This window comes from Rhamphochromis longiceps, linkage group LG5 (genome assembly GCF_057381845.1).
Source record: "Rhamphochromis longiceps isolate RC_006_pf linkage group LG5, R_longiceps_female_GT1.1, whole genome shotgun sequence".
Lineage (NCBI taxonomy): Eukaryota > Metazoa > Chordata > Actinopteri > Cichliformes > Cichlidae > Rhamphochromis > Rhamphochromis longiceps.
Genome location: NC_140561.1, coordinates 27,146,510 through 27,164,033, shown reverse-complemented (window position 1 = coordinate 27,164,033; position 17,524 = coordinate 27,146,510). Strand labels below are relative to the sequence as shown.

Genomic DNA, 17,524 nt, shown 5'->3' with positions numbered 1-17,524 from the left:
AAGTGGGTACTTACAAAGGTATTAGGGTTAAGCAACCCTGCCTTGTTCCCCTCACTGCTAAGCACTGAGAAATATCATTAGGGATGATCAGAGCTTTTTAGCTCCTGTAAAGCGGCCTGCTAATGAATAACCTTTTAAAGAAATGTACCTGCATAGCTGATGCTGAGCACAAATTGAGAGAATGCAGGCAACTTTCAGGACACTTTATTTTACAGCAAGACTCCTGCCATGATATTTCAGCTGATCTGTGGATGTTTTATGTGACTTGACACAATCAATTGCAAATACATTTGCTGCCTACAATTCATAGTAGCTCTGCTCAAAGCAGATGGTTACTCGGTTGTTTTGTATAATTTCCCTAAATGTGGGGACAAGTTCCAAATAACCGATTATTAAAAAAGATGGTAAAAGAATTGACATGTCCTGAGTGCTGCAAAAACATTTCTGGGCTTGTCTTCTAAAACAATTCCTCCAGTGGTTAATATAAACTTCCTAATTAAAAAAAAAAAAAAAAAAGTTGTAGTCCTCAGTTATGCTTTCCACTGGCACTACCTTGGTGCCAGCAGACATTTTAGCCTGATGGTGCAGATATGACATTACAGAGAAGCAAAGACACAAAATATAGACTTCAGTGCTGATTTTTTTTGCAGTCAACCATCTTAAAGTCACTGACATCAATAAAATATAAATCAAGTCAATGCACACAGCCATATAGATGTGCTCAATACGACCTCACTGGTTATTTGTGCTGGTCTTATTATTTCAGAAACCACTGATCAACTGGGATCTTTCCCAAACAAGCATCTTTAGGGTTTACAGAGAATAGTTGATTAAAGAGAAAATACCTGGTGAGCAGCAGTTCTCTTGCAGAAAATGCACTGTGGCTACTACAGGTCAGAGAATAACCAGACTCCTTTGAGCTGATAGGAAGGCAACAGCATCAAAACACGTTACATCCAAGGTATGCAGAACAGCATTGCTGAACGCATAACACCTTGAACCTTGACGACCACACAGGGACTTCAGTCAAACAGGAAAATTAACACATTTGGACAGTAGATTAGGAAAAGAAAGTTGCCTCGTTTGATGAGTCTCGATTTCTGCTGTGACAGTCAGTTGGTAGGGTCAGAATTTGGCTTAAAACACCAGAAAACCATGAATCTATCCTTTGGGACACTGTACCAAATGAGCCGATTATTATTGCGCAACATGTCCACTCTTTTATGACCACAGTGTTCCCATCTTCTAATGTCACAAAGCTCAGATCATCTGAAATAGTTCTCTTGGACATGGCAATGCACTAAAATGGGCTCTAGTCTCCACACCTTGATCCAACAGAGCACCTTTGGGATGTGGGGAACAGGAGATTTGCATCATGGATGCGCACGTGCCAAACAGCATATGGCAATTGCATGCCATCATATCAACATGGACCACAATCTCTCAGGAATGTTTTCAGAACCTTGTCGAAGGTCTGACAGTTTGCTGCCTCACTTCATATTCTCTATTTTCAGAGACACAGTATAGTTAGAGGCTTATTTTTCCCAACATATTTTATAATACAAAGACATGAAACATAACTATACAATATGTTAAGATTTCTTTACATTTTTCTATCAGCATTTCATTTGTCTTATGAGGATGAAGTAGTTTGATATACTTAAGTCAACAGTCCATACATTATTTTGCTAATTAAGCCAGTTTGTTCTGAGTAGATTTCACTTGACACCGTTTGTTTCTACTGTAACCAAACAAATTTCCCACGTGTGGGACTAAAGGTTATCTTATCTTATGACTCATGTTAGTTCATATGCTGCTGGAGCCGTGACGGCAGCTCATCCAGTGAAATCAGCCGATGCTCCCTAGGAACATCGAGTTGGCCATCCTTATGTCTGTCTAAAAGGAAGCCGTGAATACCCATAGACCGAGAAGTGAGGTAATCATTAACATAATGGTCCCCAATATGAGCTACTCTATCAGCTGGCACACCACATTTTTGCAGTGCCTGACTAAAGATGGCCGGACTGGGCTTTGCTACACCAGCCTCTTCTGATGTTATTAAAAAGCTAAAGTATGACAACAGCCCACAAACGTGTAAGATTGCTTCCAGGCGGTTGTCAAAGTTGGACACCACACCCAGCTTCAGTCCAAGAGAAGAACAACTCTCCAGAGCCTTCTTTGAGTCTGGAAATACCTGAAACAAAGGAATATTATACAGTTTAATATGACATTCTCCAAACATCGGGGGCAAAGTTTAAGTTGCTTTACAAGTCAGATATTTAATGTGCTCTGTTCTTCTGGTTCAGTATGAAATGCTTATTATGATGATTATAGTTAAAAGAAAATACACATCCTGTAGCCTTTATTTATATATTGTTGCATAAAATTTAAAAAAGCATTATTCGAGGAACTGTTTAAAATCTTTAAACAAGGTGTTTTAGGTGTATGAACGTGTCAGTGATCATTTACCTCCCAGTTATCTGCGCTGCAGAAGTTATGGTAAAGATTGTTGGCTACTGTGTTTAGCAAGTCTGGCTCCTGTACACCACACTGAGAGAGAGTGTCCCGCACCACCCCCCTCCACCATGACTGTCCATTCAGGCCCTGACTGATGCCGTAGTTTGGGTATCTACTGGAATACTGTCGATAAACCTGCCGGAAAGCAGCGTCGACCTCCACAGGACTGAGGCTCAAGCCCATACGCTCTGCCTCCTTGCAGTACTGCTCTCCCACAGATGAGCGCACCTTCAGCAGGGTGTCCTTCACATCCCATAGCACCCAGCGCAGAGGAGCTCGCATCACACCTGATGGACACCAAAGAGAAGACAACAGCTGAGCAAAATATGAGTTATCTAATCAGGCTGTTTCACACAGAGAAACATGTTTGAATATTATTAACATTATTTATTTTCTTGTTACGGGAACTGTTTTTCAGGGTGACGATTTTAAGACATTCAAAACTGCTGCTGTAATACTAAGCGTGACCAATTTGACCACTGGTCAACAACATTTCCTGTATTTTATTACACTTTTATTATTGAATATGTTTTAATTATAGTCTGACAGTATTTGCTGAACCACAGCGTTTATTAGCCACAGTCATTAATGATCTATTGTACAATTGCTTGTCTCTGTCGTACCTACCAAGGTGTGATGATAGTGAAAGTGGCCAGTGGGTGACACTGTGGAGATTCGTGTGAGATTCATGTTTTACATTGAAACTGCAACATAATCCTGGCATTACTGCTTCAAATATTTCACTGTATCACAAAGCCTCACTTTGCCCATTATTAGATCTTACAATACAAGAGAGAAACCCCAACAACTGGGTAATCCTCCAGAAAGCACTTGATGACTCTTGGAAAGAAGAAATTACTTTTCATAGGAAGCAAGCCTATCCCAGCTACCATAGGGCGAAAGGCAGGGTATAACCTGGACATGTCACGAATATGACGCACAGCTAACAGACAGAGAGACAGACAACCATCCAAACTCGCGTTCACACCTATTGCCAACTTAGAATAACCAAATAACTAACGATAACGAACCACATGTCTTTGGACTCTGGGAGGAAGACAAAACTCACGCAGAAAGGTTGTGGAGGAACTCAGGTCTCACCGCAGGACCTTCTTGCGGTGAGACAACGGTACTAACCATCATACCACTGTGCTGCGCAGGTCGTCTAATGCTATTAAAATACTTCAGATCCTTCTACTATCCACGTACAGAGGTGTCTGATCTTCCAGGAATGGCGATATTATTTTCAAGGAGGACTGAGTGGTCAGTGTGCAATGACCTCATGTTGATCTCTAATCTGGAACATAATAAAGTTTAGCTTGGCAGCACATTTACCATGGGGGTATACCCTGCTGGATAAGTCCAAATCCTGTTTCGTTGTGTAGCTCCAGGTTTCAGTTCAACTCATATTTGGTTTTAGCAACGTGTTTCTTGCCCCCGAGGTCACCATAATTGGATATGTAAGAGTGGAGTTTGACAATAACTACGTAGCGTTTCTCTGACCAGTGTCCCGTGAAAACAAACTAACGTACCTGCCCGCACACAGCAGTTTAACAGCAGAGGCCAAAGCTTCAGCTTACAGCAAAAACCTCAAATTAGAAAAATGCCGAAATGATACTGAAGTCTTCTCAGCTGTCAACGAAAATAAACAGCGACTAAAGTTAGCTGCCTGCTTTCTTCTTCGTCCTCTTTTCCACTCTGTTCTCTGAGTGGCGGCTGCTACTGCCATCTTCTGAAACAAACCGTAAAAATTCACACACAAAACAAACAAACAAAAAAAACCCAATAAAATACCAATTATTCTTCCACGTCTCCCAGCTTGTTACTACACACAATAAGCGGCTGTTTAATAATTCTGGTGGAAGCTCTGGTGGCGTTTCTCTACTTATATAAGGACTAAAATAGCGTACACATACATCCATTCCAGTAGATGGCGGTATGGCCAAAAATAAGGAATGAAAAGCGTCATCATGTACGCATGCGCGTAGGCTCACATGGAAGAAAGTGGCAGTAGAAACAAAACAACTGTCACTCGTCAAAATTTCCATGACATGTAGTCTTTTTTAATTAGTTTTATTATTTTTCCAAGACATAAGTATAATCTGATGCTGCTGAATAATGGCAACTCCAGCTATTCGGACGTTTCGGAAGTTAGAGGGCCTGTTCTGTGTCTACAAACCTGCTGGTGTTCACTGGAAACTGGTACGGGACAGCATCGAGACAAATCTTCTTAAAGGTGAGTGTAGTTTATTTTTCACTGGTGTCTTGTGGTCCTGTTGTCAATCACCCATGCGTGCTGTTAAACTGAGGCATGATGCAGCTAATACTCAGCATGCCTTTAACTTAACACTTGAATGTCCTTGCGTGTATTACACCTCAGGTTTGAATGCTGCGCCTTCCCAGCCACTTCCCCACGAGGTTCGACTCTTAGCACAACCCAGACACGAGAGTGAAGCGTCCAAAGGACTCACGGTATCAGCAGTATCGGTTCCTGTACTATCCAAGCACCCTCTGGGTATGTACATCCACCTTACTGAAAATGTTAACAAGTGTTGTCTCCGCTCTGAAGATACATTAACAGATACATTAAGATACATTTATCTGACCTCATGGTCCATGCAGCTGTTTTGTCAGCATCATTGTGAAAAACCAAGTGCAAGTGAAACCAGCTGCACCAACCTCTCGTCCCTATCACTCCACCTTTAAAGTATAAACACCTTCACAACACAGTCAGATGCTTTAGTTTGCAGTAAATCATCAGGTGGCAAAGTTCACAGCCCTTCTTTTACAAAAAAAGACAAAACTTAAAATCTGTTACTTTTACAGAACAAGTGAAAAAAGTACACTCTCTTTCTTTTCTACAGTTTTACATGTCGCAGCATTAAAAAAAAAATCCTCTGATCTCCAGCAAGTCTTCACATTTGGTAAATATGACCTCGGATGAACAACAGTGGATAACATAATTTTGTGTCATTGTTTATTTAACAAAAATTAAGCCAAATTTCAGAGGCAGTGTGTGGAAAAAAATTAAATACACAATTGTGTATAGACTTTGATTGAGTGATCATCAGCCAGTGTGACCACCTTTATAAAAGCAGAAAGAGGCAACAGGATGAGGCAGTTATAAGGTCATGCCAAACAATCTGAAGTCCACCATTCTACAGTTGGAGTGATCATTATAATGATTATTATAATGTAGAGAGATGAGACCAAAGTGGAAAGTTTTGGCCATAATGGTCATTGGCCATTTTTACACTCTGCCTCAGCATTTCAGAAGCCGAGATAAATAAATGAGACACAGTGTGTCATGTTGTTGTTCATCTTAGGTTGTATTTGCGTCATTTTTGGTAGCAGATGATATTTGACACATAAACCCTTTGATTTAAAAGAGGTTGTACTTTCTTTTTCACAACTTTTTTTCCACTTTGATATTGAACAGTGTTTATAACTTTTTCTGTGGAGACACAGAAATAACAGATTTCTGTGTCTCCACCGTTTTACCCTGTAACAGGTCATCCATGAAATCTGGTTTCAATTTAGATGTGACTGGAGTAAATTAAACCTCAGGTGTGGTGAATAACACTGTAGTGAGTGAATATAATGTTTCATTTTGATTTTAGTCACAGGACCTGAATTCCAGCATATCCGAGTTGGAGTCGGACATCGCCTCGATACTTTCTCCTCGGGTGTTCTAGGTATAATTTTAGAATTGCTCATTTGAAAAAAATCATTTGTTAATTACAGTGTTGGCATTCGTTTTGTGAATGATCTGAGAATATCCACATATTTCTAAAATGTAAAACGTCAAACACACAATAATAACATGGACTGAACCATCACTCACAACCACTAGCACTTTATATAGCCTCTGTAGAAATTATCCACATATCTCACTTATCTTAACTGCATCACTGTATAGTTCTGTGTAAATAATCATTCTGTACAAACGATAATTTTTAATCCTACAAGTGTTTATAACTTGCATAGTTCGCATTTCTGTATAACTGTATATCTCAGATTTCTGTATAGTTTTTTATTTCATATTTATATCCTGTTCATAGCCTGTTCATAGCTTGTACTCACTACAGCCTGTACATACTTATAGTTATAGAATATTCATAACATACTTCATACCGTGTACATTATAACATACCATAATAGACCCATTTCTGTAATATACTTACATATCTATATTACTGCTAATATATATTGTAATATATCTATATCATGGCTAAAGCACTTCTGGATGGATACAAACTGCATTTCGTTGCCCTGTGCATGTGCAATGACAATAAAGTTGAATTCTATTCTATTCTAGTTCTTGCCGTTGGGAATGGAAACAAGGCGCTGAATGATTTCTACACCACAAGAGTGACGAGGGTAATTTGTAATTTTCTCTCAGACATAAACTGATGCAGTTCAGATCCAACGCTGACAGATCCAATTCTACAATATTTCTTGCAGGATTATACCCTGGAGGCTGAATTTGGAACTGCAACAGATAATTTCACTAACACAGGTCGAGTTGTGGAAAGATCCACCTATGGTATGAATAATTTCTCTTTTAGTTTGAGCTTCCTCAATCTTTCACTTAAAATAGCAAAGTCCTTTTTGATAAAGTATCATGGCGGCACAAAGGTGTTGTGTTTAGAATTGTCACCTCACAGCAGGGAAAGGGTCTTGGCTACGAATCCACTGACCTGCTGGAGTCTTTGTGAGGACTCCCAGTCCTTGGGCTGGTTTCTCTGCAGTCCATAGACATGCGTGTCAATTTAACTCAAAAATATGGTGACTCTTATGGTGACTCTAAATTGGCCGTAGATGTGAATGTGAGTTGTCTGCATCTCTTTGTTAGCCCTGCAACAGAATACCGACCTGTACAGGGTGTACTCCACCTCTTGCCTTATGGAAGTTCAGCCCTGCCTGTGACTGAATTGTGTATGTGGTTTTAAAGGTTTTATAAGAGCAGTTCTAATTTATATACCTGAAGTGCAAGAATATAAGCAAAACACTTGTTATGTGAACTGATGTCCCTTTAAATATACTTAAAAAAAGCTGTCTCCTAGATCACATCACACAGGATAAGCTGGAGAGAGTGCTGTCAATGCTGGAGGGAGTCAACCAAAAAACATTGTTGACGTAAGACGTTACATTTCTGTAAACCTAATAATGGCATCTTTTACCCTCTGCTTTTGCATAAGACCCTCTGTAAATATTTGCAACAGTACTAAACGATATTTGATTAGTTTCTTTTTTGCTGTACAGGTATTCCAGCATAGACATGCGCTCACAGGAAGCCTATGAGATGGCTGTGCAAGGTTTACTGGGTCCAGAGGGGAAATCGACACCCATCTTGACCGGCTTACGTTGCATTCGCTTCCAGCCTCCCAACTTCACATTAGGTAATCTTCACTTGAACACATAAAACATATTTGATGATTTAAAAAAAAAAATGCGGGTCAAGTTTCAAACATGTCTCCTGTTTTTACAGAGGTGCAGTGCCTAAATGAGACTCAGAAGTATCTGCGTAAAATTGTGCATGAGATAGGACTGGAACTGCGTAGCACAGCAGTGTGTAATGGAGTACGACGCACCAGAGATGGACTTTTTACCCTACAGGACGCTCTGATCCATCACCACTGGACTGCTGCTGATGTCATGCAAGCCATCCAGTTGTATCATTCCACTAAGAGAAATAAAAAACCTTCTAAGGCAGCGAACAAGACATCTGCATTACAAACATCTGAAGACAATATCACAGAAACTCAACAAAGTGAAATTAATGACGGAGTTGCTAGGTAGATCGTGTAAAATAACTAGTCATTTAAGGCCTATCATTGACCTATGACCCGATCAAAAAAATATTTTATGATGCTGCATAACTTCCCACAGTTTAGCTCAGTCAGGAAAGAGGTTTGCAGACTAGAAATCCCGGTGAACATTTGACCAGGATTTGTATACAGGATGTGTATACAAATGGTTGTAAACATTTAAAGCAATACTTTTGTAAAACCCATTGAATTAAACCCAGAAGTCTGCACATATCAATCGATATAAAATTCACTGTGGTGGAAAACAAGAACTGTATTTTGCAATGCTGTAGTATTGCTTAATTCCTTAATGTTAATATTATTTCTTATATTCTGAATGAATTTACAATAATAAAGACCAAAAAGAATGCACGTGTTTGATTATGATATCAGTTTAATTGCTGTGGGTTTGGGTTTTTTTGTTGTTGTTGTTTTTTAGGTCTGTAGATGAGTTCAAATACATGCTTTACTGGCACAAATACTCCCCCAGCTGGCCAAAGGTCAACATTACACTTGTTTTGGTGGCTCCAGACATTGATTAAATTTAAACCAGTAATGTCAAACTAGTAGTGATTAGACTAACTGGAGTCATACTCAGGTCTGATCCTTGTTAAGTTTCAGTGTATGTGGGAAATAAGCAAACCAAAGAAAAGCAGCCAGCTTTCCATTTAAGAGAAATGATAGAGGGTCTGTGCCACAGGATAAAAATGGTAACTTGAAATTAAACCACTTTGCTTCAATTTAAAATGTTTGGGTTTTTTTTTCACAGCATTATGGTGATGTCTAAGATTAAAGAATTTAGTAATGTGAAATTATTTATGGGGAAATGAGCTGAATCTTCAACAGCTCGTGCACAGCAGGGGTCCAGCTCCAAATAGGAAAAACTGGAGCCCTGCAGGGCCTGAGCTGTTGTTCTTTAACTTTTGTCATTGGCTTGTTTTTCTGGCTCACCACCTGCCCTTGTTCTGATGCGGATTTGCATGCATTCTTCTATTTTTGCTTGCTGAAAGACAAAAAAGTATAACCATGTTAAGCTCATCTGCAACAGCAGAAAAATCTACCATTGCCAGGTAGTTTGATGTTATTGTTGTTTTAACATGTTTAAGCCTGAAACAGAAATAACCACATTACTCAACTGAACTTCTCATAGGTGGGTACATGATTCCCATGGGATCAGTAGTTCTCTTTCCCACAACACCTCCTTTGGGACTATATGAGATTATTGCAGTGGCGCCATTGTTGACATGCTCTTCATACCATTGTCGGACTTGTTTTTCCACTGCTAACACAGTTGTCTTTGTCAGTCTGGAAACCCATAATTTCCATGAGGGCACAAATTAAGTACACAAGCAGACGTTGTTTATCTGGAGATTTATTAATCATGCGACACGCCATTAAAACAATTGGTTTAAAGGTACTTGGTCACAAAGGAAATGCACGGGAACATAAAAATACATTTGCATATATAACTGCTGATCATGTCCCTGGCACTATAATTATAGGGGAGTAATGTTTATTCATAATTATGTGTCAGATCTGACAGTTGTGATGACTGAATTAAGATGAATGCCAACTTAGAAGAAAGGCTAAACAAAATCACAAAAAAGCAAGTATAATTATGTTTAATATATATTTACTATAATAATTATTTACCACTGTACTAGATTTGCTCTCGGTCACATCTTGATCTCTGGTAATATCTGAATGGGGTATTCTCCTGTTTAAATTAATCATACTATATACACATTTACATTAAATTTCAGTATAGTAAATCCATAAAGTGAAGAGGGTGTAGACTAAACATTTAGTCGATGTACAACAACAGAGATGAACTTTGTGAAATTGCACATAAAATCTTAAACTTGTGATTTTAGTTGTTACAGCTTCATCTGGAAAAATGTCAATCGTGTGATTTGAAATTATTTGAAGTTGCACAATATTGCACAAAAATTGTTATATTGCAAGATAAAACACACACGGTGCAAATATAATTAAATACAGTAAGCTTGTATATGTATTAAATTATTGGATAGCTATTAAGCAAACACTGAAAAAGCCTTCACTTTCTGAACTATATAACTTTGGTCACTACTAACTATAAACTAATATTCTAATATAAGGCCTTTGAAGAAATAATTTTATATCTAAATATAACAACACTGAAAATATGCAGTAGTACAAATAATAAAATATAATGCACTGAGTTACAAGAAAGCCAGATGAGTACAGCGTGTTCTTGTTTTCAGGATTTCACCACTTGTTTTTTCTTTCTTTCTTTTTTTTTGAAGACAAACACATTTGTTCAGCAACATCTTGAGCTTTTTTTCTGTTCTGGCTCTTTGTGCAACACTGTGGCTTCTTCTCTTGAGTCAATTCTTTGACTCAGCTTCCTGGCAACAACACAGCAACAGTGCAATCAGCTGATGACACAGCAGTCGACTTTACAGGGCATATCGATGTTAAAAGATGTGGGTTTTAGAGAAAAACATTAACATTATATACATACCTGGCTACAACTTCCAAAGACTGGATCACGTTTTCACCTGTGGCAGCACTGCACTCCATAAACTCAAAGTCATATTCCTGTGGAGTTGAATGAATATCTGCACTCACTGTGGGTGTTTTGATCATTAAAACTACTGAACTGAATGTGATTGTTTCATGAGTGGGTGTAATGCAACATATTCGCACCTTAGCAAGAATTTCCCCCTGATGAGTTTTAACCCGTCGTTCTGAGCAGTCGCTCTTGTTTCCAAGAAGCAAAACAGTCACATTTTCAGCAGCAGACTCCTGCAGAACAGGAATCATTTTGATAATCTTATTGTATTCTAATTTTTGCCTCATAACTTTTGCACTGTCCACTTCCTGCTGTGACAAAACAAATTTCCCACGTGTGGGACTAATAAAGGTTATCTTATCTTATCTTATCTTATGTTATTACAAACTAGTCTAACTTTGCAGGCTGGTTCAACTGTTTCAGACACTCACGTCCCGTCCACTATAAATAGTTGATGTTTTAAATTTATTAATACTTTTTTCTACTAATAATCAAAATATGTGCTGCTGTTTTAAATACACAATTCAGTATCACACTTATAAGCCACTTTATTAGGTATACCTGTTAGTACCCCTGTTGGACTCCTTTTTGCCTTCAGAACAACATTAATTCTTCCTGGCATTGATACAACAAGGCACTGAAAACATTTCCCAGAGAGTTTGGTCCATATTGACAAGTGTGCCAAAAAAACCCCAAACATTAAACACCACCACCAGCCTGAATAAGGCAGGACTGATCCATGCTTTCATGTCGTTTACACCAAATTCTGACCTCAGCATACGAATGCTGCAGCAGAAATCGAAACTCATCAGACCAGGCAACGTTTTTCCAGACTACCGTTAACCAACTGTGATGAGCTTGTGTGAATGTAGCCTCAATTTCCTGTTGTTAACTGCCAGGAGTGGCACCCGGTGGGTTATTCTGCTGCTGTAGCCCTTCTCCTTCAAAGCTGATAAGTATTGTGCATTCAGAGATGCTCTTCTGCATACCTTATGGTGGTTATTTGTAATTTTTTTTAAAACTACTGTTGCCTGCTTATCAGATTGAAGCAGCCTGACCATTCTCTGATCTCTCGCAACAAGGCAGGTTGTGAGAGAAAAGTTTATTGTAGATGAGTGTCTGAAATAGATCCAACAACCATGTTCAAAGTTAACTTAAATCATCATTCTTCCTTGTTCTGATGCTGTGTTTGAACATCAGCGGGTAGTCTTCACTATGTCTACAATGCACTTGCATGTGCTTAGTTCATTCCTTTTTTTGAAGCAGTTGAACAGGTGTGCTAATGAAGTGGCCAGTGTAGCCCCGCCTATTAGAACCAAATACACTAAATGAATATAAAAGTAAATCACTGTTTTGACAACATAGCATGTTTAACTAGTAATTTCAACATCTGTTTAAAAAATAGGTGTTGAAGTTTGAAAGGGAAGACATACCTGAATACAGTTTGCCCAGTAACTGACTGCGGAAAAACTATTGGTGGAGGTGATGTCATACATCAAGAGAAAGGCCTGGGCTTTGTGGAAGACCTGTTTGGTGATACTGTGAAACCTTTAAAGACAGAAAAGCACGACATTAAAGGTGATCTATTAATACTTCCTTTTTGAAACCAGGAAGACACTAGCTCTGCATACTGTAGCACATTCTAATTACTTTCCTCACATTCACTCAAAAGTTAATGTCACAAATTTGTCATTTAATGCAGTTTGCAGAGGCTACCCTGAACATATTTTTCAAGACACACCCATGCCTCAGACTTCCCTCCTTGAACAAGTAAATGTCAGATGTTTTTGTAGTAAAAATAAAATAAATAGATCTTAGAAGCCTGCCCATTAGGTGAAGAGTTGGAATAAAGCTTCACTTTATTGTTGACATTAAGGAGGCTTTTTGTAAACTCTTGGGGAACTGCATGTCTCAAACGCTTTCTCACTCTTGCTATGTTTTTTAGTTGAACTTATCCAACACGAGTCTGCCTAAAATCTGCAGTTAAAAGTGAGCATCTTTAAATTGCATCCGTGTTGAATCCACCTCTGTCACTGGAACAAAATCTGCATTGTATCCTGGAATACAAAACATTATTGAGGAGTGCCAAACCAGTTCTGAAACCAGTTACACTTGAGCAGTCTTTAAATACTGCTCAAGTGTAACTCTGATCTGAGCATATTGTCTGTTACATGTTGAAATTGGCTGCTATACCGTATCTATCTACAAAAGCAAGTGTTACTTAAGTAAACACTGTTACAAGTAGTAACTGCAGATCTCGGTTGAATTCCAAGGTGTACACACTGCTTTGAACACTGGGTGTCGCCTACTTGGAAGCCTTCCTTGTCAGGCTTCGGAACAGCGGGACAGTGTGTCCTTGGCCATCGGGGAAGTTTATCTATACACTGAAAAAACACAGCCACTCCCTAGAACAGCAAGACTGCATGTGGCACAACATTCAGGACATCCTAAACCACAAAATAATAGCCTGTACCTTTAAAAAAGAGATGGCGTCTTCTCTGATGATTGGCTTTATTTACAAAACAGATATAAAACTGTTCACGTCTGGCTCAAACAAACTCCAAAAAGCAGTAGTTGTTTAGAAAACCTTGATATAGAAATTTGCTTCTTTTTTTCCTCTCTCTCTGGATATGTATGTTTCCTTCAGGATATGTCGCTGTATTGTAGTTTGGGACTCGTGCGTACAAGTCTGTAGTTAACTTTTAGTTTTATGAGCAGTATGATAGAAATGAGTAAGCAGAAATGAACTGTCATGCACAGGTTTTGCCATTTTTCTTGCTTTATTAGAAGGATAGACTTTTTGCACTCATTATGAAGTCATCTTTGCTTTTTCCACCTGGCTCAATTCTACTCCTGACAAACCCATGCTATGAAGGAGAAAATCACAAGGCTTGGCAGAATTCAGAATTTCAACTAGATAATTAACGCACTTTAATGGACAAACTGTGCTTTTTGTCTTTATGACGTCACAGAAATGCAGACGTATTGCTCCCAGTGTTTTTATACTCAGACAAGTTGCTCATTTACAGAATTTAACTAACGTGAAATGTAAAAGATAACCTGAATTCCAGGGCTGTGAAAAGTCAGACAAGTTGGACTTTGATACTGTCATACGTAACACACTGACGACTGTGATATTTGTTATTCTCCTACAGGCAGCCTACTGTGACCTACGTACATTATAATATATGTACTGTTCAAAACAGACTAGAAAAAACATTAATAAAACTCAAAAAGCCTGTTAAATGTATTCTCTCCAATGTGGCTTCTTTCAGCGACAAAACTGTGCAAAAGTCTTGATAAACCCCTCATTTCTTTATATTTTGCCTGGAAGGACTTTCTTGTAATTCTTAAAGTGGTCTTAAGCAATAGTTCTCCAGCTTTCTGAAGGTGTTTCAAAGTTTTCCTTTGGATATTGGCTACTTTTTCACTCATTCTTAGTCCAGTCCTTGTACCATAAAATTGACCTTTGAATAATTCAAGCGTAGATGGCATAACATGGCACCTGACTCAAGGGGAGATACATTGTTTTGTCTACAGCAAGGAAACACTTAGCAAAGAACCCATTTTAAATTGTATCTTTGGGCACTTTGTTATTAGCAGCCTGTCAGAAAAACATAATTTGTTCCCATTTCTTTACTTGAATCTATGAAAAATGCCAAAAAATAGCACAGTTTGACAGTCAATAAAACTGTTATGCTTTTATTTTAACCAACAACATGATTCCTAAAGAGTTGCCAGTTTCCAATTTTTTTGTCACTTCTTGGCATGGTGTGCTGTGTGTCCTTACAAATTTAGGAAACTGGACAAATGGAGGACCAAATAATAACTGGCAGGCTTACAAACCAATCTACAGCAGATTACTGCTATCAAAATATAAAGAAACTTAGAGTGGCTCAAGACATTTGCATAGTGATATATAATTTAAATGCTCTGTGAAACATCAAAAATTTGTCTCACTGATTCATTCTAAGAGGGGCGATCGTGGCTCAAGAGTTGGGAGTTTGCTTTGCAATCGGAAGGTTGCTGGTTTGAGCCCTGGCTTGGACAGTCTCGGTCGTTGTGTCCTTGGGCGAGACACTTCACCCATTGCCTACTGGTGGTGGTCAGAGGGCCCGGTGGCGCCAGTGTCCGGCAGCCTCGCCTCTGTCAGTGCGCCCCAGGGTGGCTGTGGCTACAATGTAGCTTGCCATCACCAGTGTGTGAATGGGTGGATGACTGGATATGTAAAGCGCTTTGGGGTCCTTAGGGACTAGTAAAGCGCTATATAAATACAGACCATTTACCATTTACCATATAAGAGGAAAATTGAGACTTACCTTTCTTGACCTGCTGTGTCCCATAGCTGTAGTATCATAGGCTTTCCATCTATTACAACAGGCCACATCAGCGAATCCAGGCCTATAAACAATATTTACGTGTATATTTAGAGTGTACATCGCTGTGCATACACATTAGTAGGATTAATTGTGAGATTAACACCAGGATCTTACCAATTGAGGAAGGTATATCTAAAGAAAACTTCCCACTTTGAGCTCTTTTCATGAAGGAGGTCTTTCCCACACTGCTGTCTCCAATCATTACCACATTGTAGCGCTTTGATTTGGAGTCTACCACTCCCGGATTACCAACTGAAATTAAAATGTCTGGTCATACATCATCTTTTAATGTAAAATTTCCCTATAATTATTGGTAAGCTGCACTGATCATCTTCTTACCCAGAGAAAATGTTTGATTCTCTTTAACAGGAAAAATTCCAGAATTACAAGGTTGGGCTGAAGTCTTCTCACTGTGGAAAAGACAATCAAACAAACTTCATGACATATACAGTGTAAGGATTTGCAAGGCTGAAATGGTCAGTTTTCAGAATGTCTCAAGCTCATATTTGAGTTGCCGTGCACTGAACATTTGACAAGGAATTTTGTCATTCACTTGATTTGTGATTATTTATTTAAAACAATAGAGATGAGGAAGCTGTGTGCTGTTAAACCACACCACTCTGGTGACATTCACACCTCATCTCTAAGCAGGTCAGCTGAAAACAGTGCATACACTACTACTAAGCTAGTGTACAGTAGTAATTGCATAACTGTATTTTTAAAGCTTGCAAAAAGAAAGAAAGTACCATGCGGTACACAAGTTTTTACCTTATCAAGGCATAACAAGAAATCATCCGGTCATTACCATGTTCTTAAATTATTTTAACTACAGCGTCAGAGGAACAGTCAAGTCAAAATGCAGAAGCAGTGTGCAAAAAACTAAACACACCCTATGATTCTGCATTTTCACAGAATTAAGTTGAAGTAATTGTTTTCTCTGTGACTTTATCAGTCTCTCACATTGCTGTGAAGGAATTTTGGCCCGCTCTTCTTTCAGACATTGTTCCTTTTTACTGAGGTTTGCAGGCATTTGTTAATGCACAGCTCTTGCTACCACATTTAATTTACGTTGAGGCCTGGATTTTATGTGCATTATGGCCAAACATCTCTACTTTGGTCACATCTGTGCAAAGGACATTGTTCGAGAAGTCTGTGGCTTTTTCAAATGCAATATTGCAAACTTCAGCCATGCTGCCATGTTCTTTTTAGAGAGAAGAGGATTTCTCTTGGCAGCATGGCATTGCATGGTCTGACCTAGGGGTGAATTTGTTGGGACGTTCACTTTTGGGAAGATTAGCAGGTGTCTTGAATGTTTAGGGATCGTTGGGAAAGGGACACTTCTGGCTTTATAAAGGTGGTCACACTGAAGCAGTAAAAGTCTACTTAGTTTTACACACACTCCTTCTGAATTTTGGCTTAGTTTTTGTTAACTACATAATGACACAGTGTTAATATGTTTTATGTGTAAAAGCTCAGAATAAAAAAAAAAACAGGTATACTTTCCTTTTGTATGTGACTCAAATAGATTAACAAATTGTAAAATGTTTTCAACAATCTCATGGACATTTTCTTTTGGATGTTACAAAGTGAACTTTGAGGTGACTGATATTACAGTTGTCCGTTGCTATATATGCAATATGAACATGAATATTCGAATATTCAGTATAACACATAACAGACTACACTGTAACAAATTTGGACTTATCTATGAGTTACAGTGAGTAAGTCTAGTAGGAAAGCCAACACTTGAAAGCTAATTAGGTAGCTGGACAACCCTAGCCTTTTTAAAAATATCTGTGTGTTAGACCTACCTCACAGTCTCTGAGTGCTCTTCACTCTTTGAGAGGCCTGATGATGGTTTCTTATCACATTTTCCAACCTGCAGAAAGAAAAGTAGGGCTTTTTATGCTTCTAAATGTGCATGACAAACTCATTTCATGATGTGAAAGTGCAAATTATTCTACTTGGATTAGTTATCATCTAGTAATCAGTCGTCTCCTAATAATATCTGAAGCTGGAATATCTGACGTACTGGTTTCCCATTCTTTGTCGATAATAATAATTTATTGTGACATCTTTAAAGCCATTATTTGCTGATCTCATTCAAAGCCCTTATCTGCCAGGTTTCTGAAGAAGGTGAACACATGTTCTCGTTTGCTGTATGTGAAACATGCTATGTAAACCTCACGTTCCTCTTTTTAGTTCCCTGTGTCACAATGACCTTGCCACAAACAATCCAGTTTGCAAAGTGTCTACTGCAA

General features: G+C 38.6%; 3 protein-coding genes across 6 annotated transcripts in view; 1 reads left to right on the top strand and 2 right to left on the bottom strand.

The window, feature by feature from the left end:
* Positions 1-188: 188 nt before the first annotated feature.
* hdhd3 (haloacid dehalogenase-like hydrolase domain containing 3) lies at positions 189-4,416 on the bottom strand. Of its 4 annotated transcripts, XM_085407013.1 has the most exons (4): positions 4,312-4,404; positions 3,145-3,182; positions 2,470-2,804; positions 189-2,194 (listed from the first exon to the last, which is right to left on the bottom strand). In XM_085407013.1, exons 3-4 carry the CDS (start codon positions 2,797-2,799, stop codon positions 1,802-1,804), a joined length of 723 nt encoding a protein of 240 aa, XP_085263139.1. In that variant the 5' UTR covers positions 2,800-2,804; positions 3,145-3,182; positions 4,312-4,404; the 3' UTR covers positions 189-1,801. The 4 variants fall into 4 exon arrangements, with proteins under 4 accessions (XP_085263139.1, XP_085263137.1, XP_085263138.1 ...); XM_085407011.1 differs by lacking the exon at positions 3,145-3,182 and having other exon boundaries at positions 4,050-4,416; XM_085407012.1 differs by lacking the exons at positions 3,145-3,182; positions 4,312-4,404 and adding an exon at positions 3,853-4,043.
* A 74-nt stretch (positions 4,417-4,490) lies between these two features.
* On the top strand, positions 4,491-8,699 carry trub2 (TruB pseudouridine (psi) synthase family member 2). The gene is made up of 8 exons (XM_085407009.1): positions 4,491-4,753; positions 4,898-5,032; positions 6,138-6,212; positions 6,836-6,897; positions 6,982-7,063; positions 7,584-7,656; positions 7,783-7,919; positions 8,009-8,699. Exons 1-8 carry the CDS (start codon positions 4,636-4,638, stop codon positions 8,317-8,319), a joined length of 993 nt encoding a protein of 330 aa, XP_085263135.1. The 5' UTR covers positions 4,491-4,635; the 3' UTR covers positions 8,320-8,699.
* A 995-nt stretch (positions 8,700-9,694) lies between these two features.
* rab44 (RAB44, member RAS oncogene family) overlaps positions 9,695-17,524 on the bottom strand; it is a 34,851-nt gene continuing 27,021 nt past the window's right edge. Inside the window, exons 4-11 of the mRNA XM_085407822.1 lie at positions 17,075-17,142; positions 15,603-15,673; positions 15,378-15,515; positions 15,204-15,285; positions 12,318-12,432; positions 11,019-11,117; positions 10,834-10,910; positions 9,695-10,717 (exon numbers count right to left, since the gene is read on the bottom strand). Of these exons, the coding sequence (XP_085263948.1) occupies positions 10,630-10,717; positions 10,834-10,910; positions 11,019-11,117; positions 12,318-12,432; positions 15,204-15,285; positions 15,378-15,515; positions 15,603-15,673; positions 17,075-17,142 (738 nt within the window). The 3' untranslated portion in view covers positions 9,695-10,629. The remainder of the gene's footprint in view (positions 10,718-10,833; positions 10,911-11,018; positions 11,118-12,317; positions 12,433-15,203; positions 15,286-15,377; positions 15,516-15,602; positions 15,674-17,074; positions 17,143-17,524) is intronic.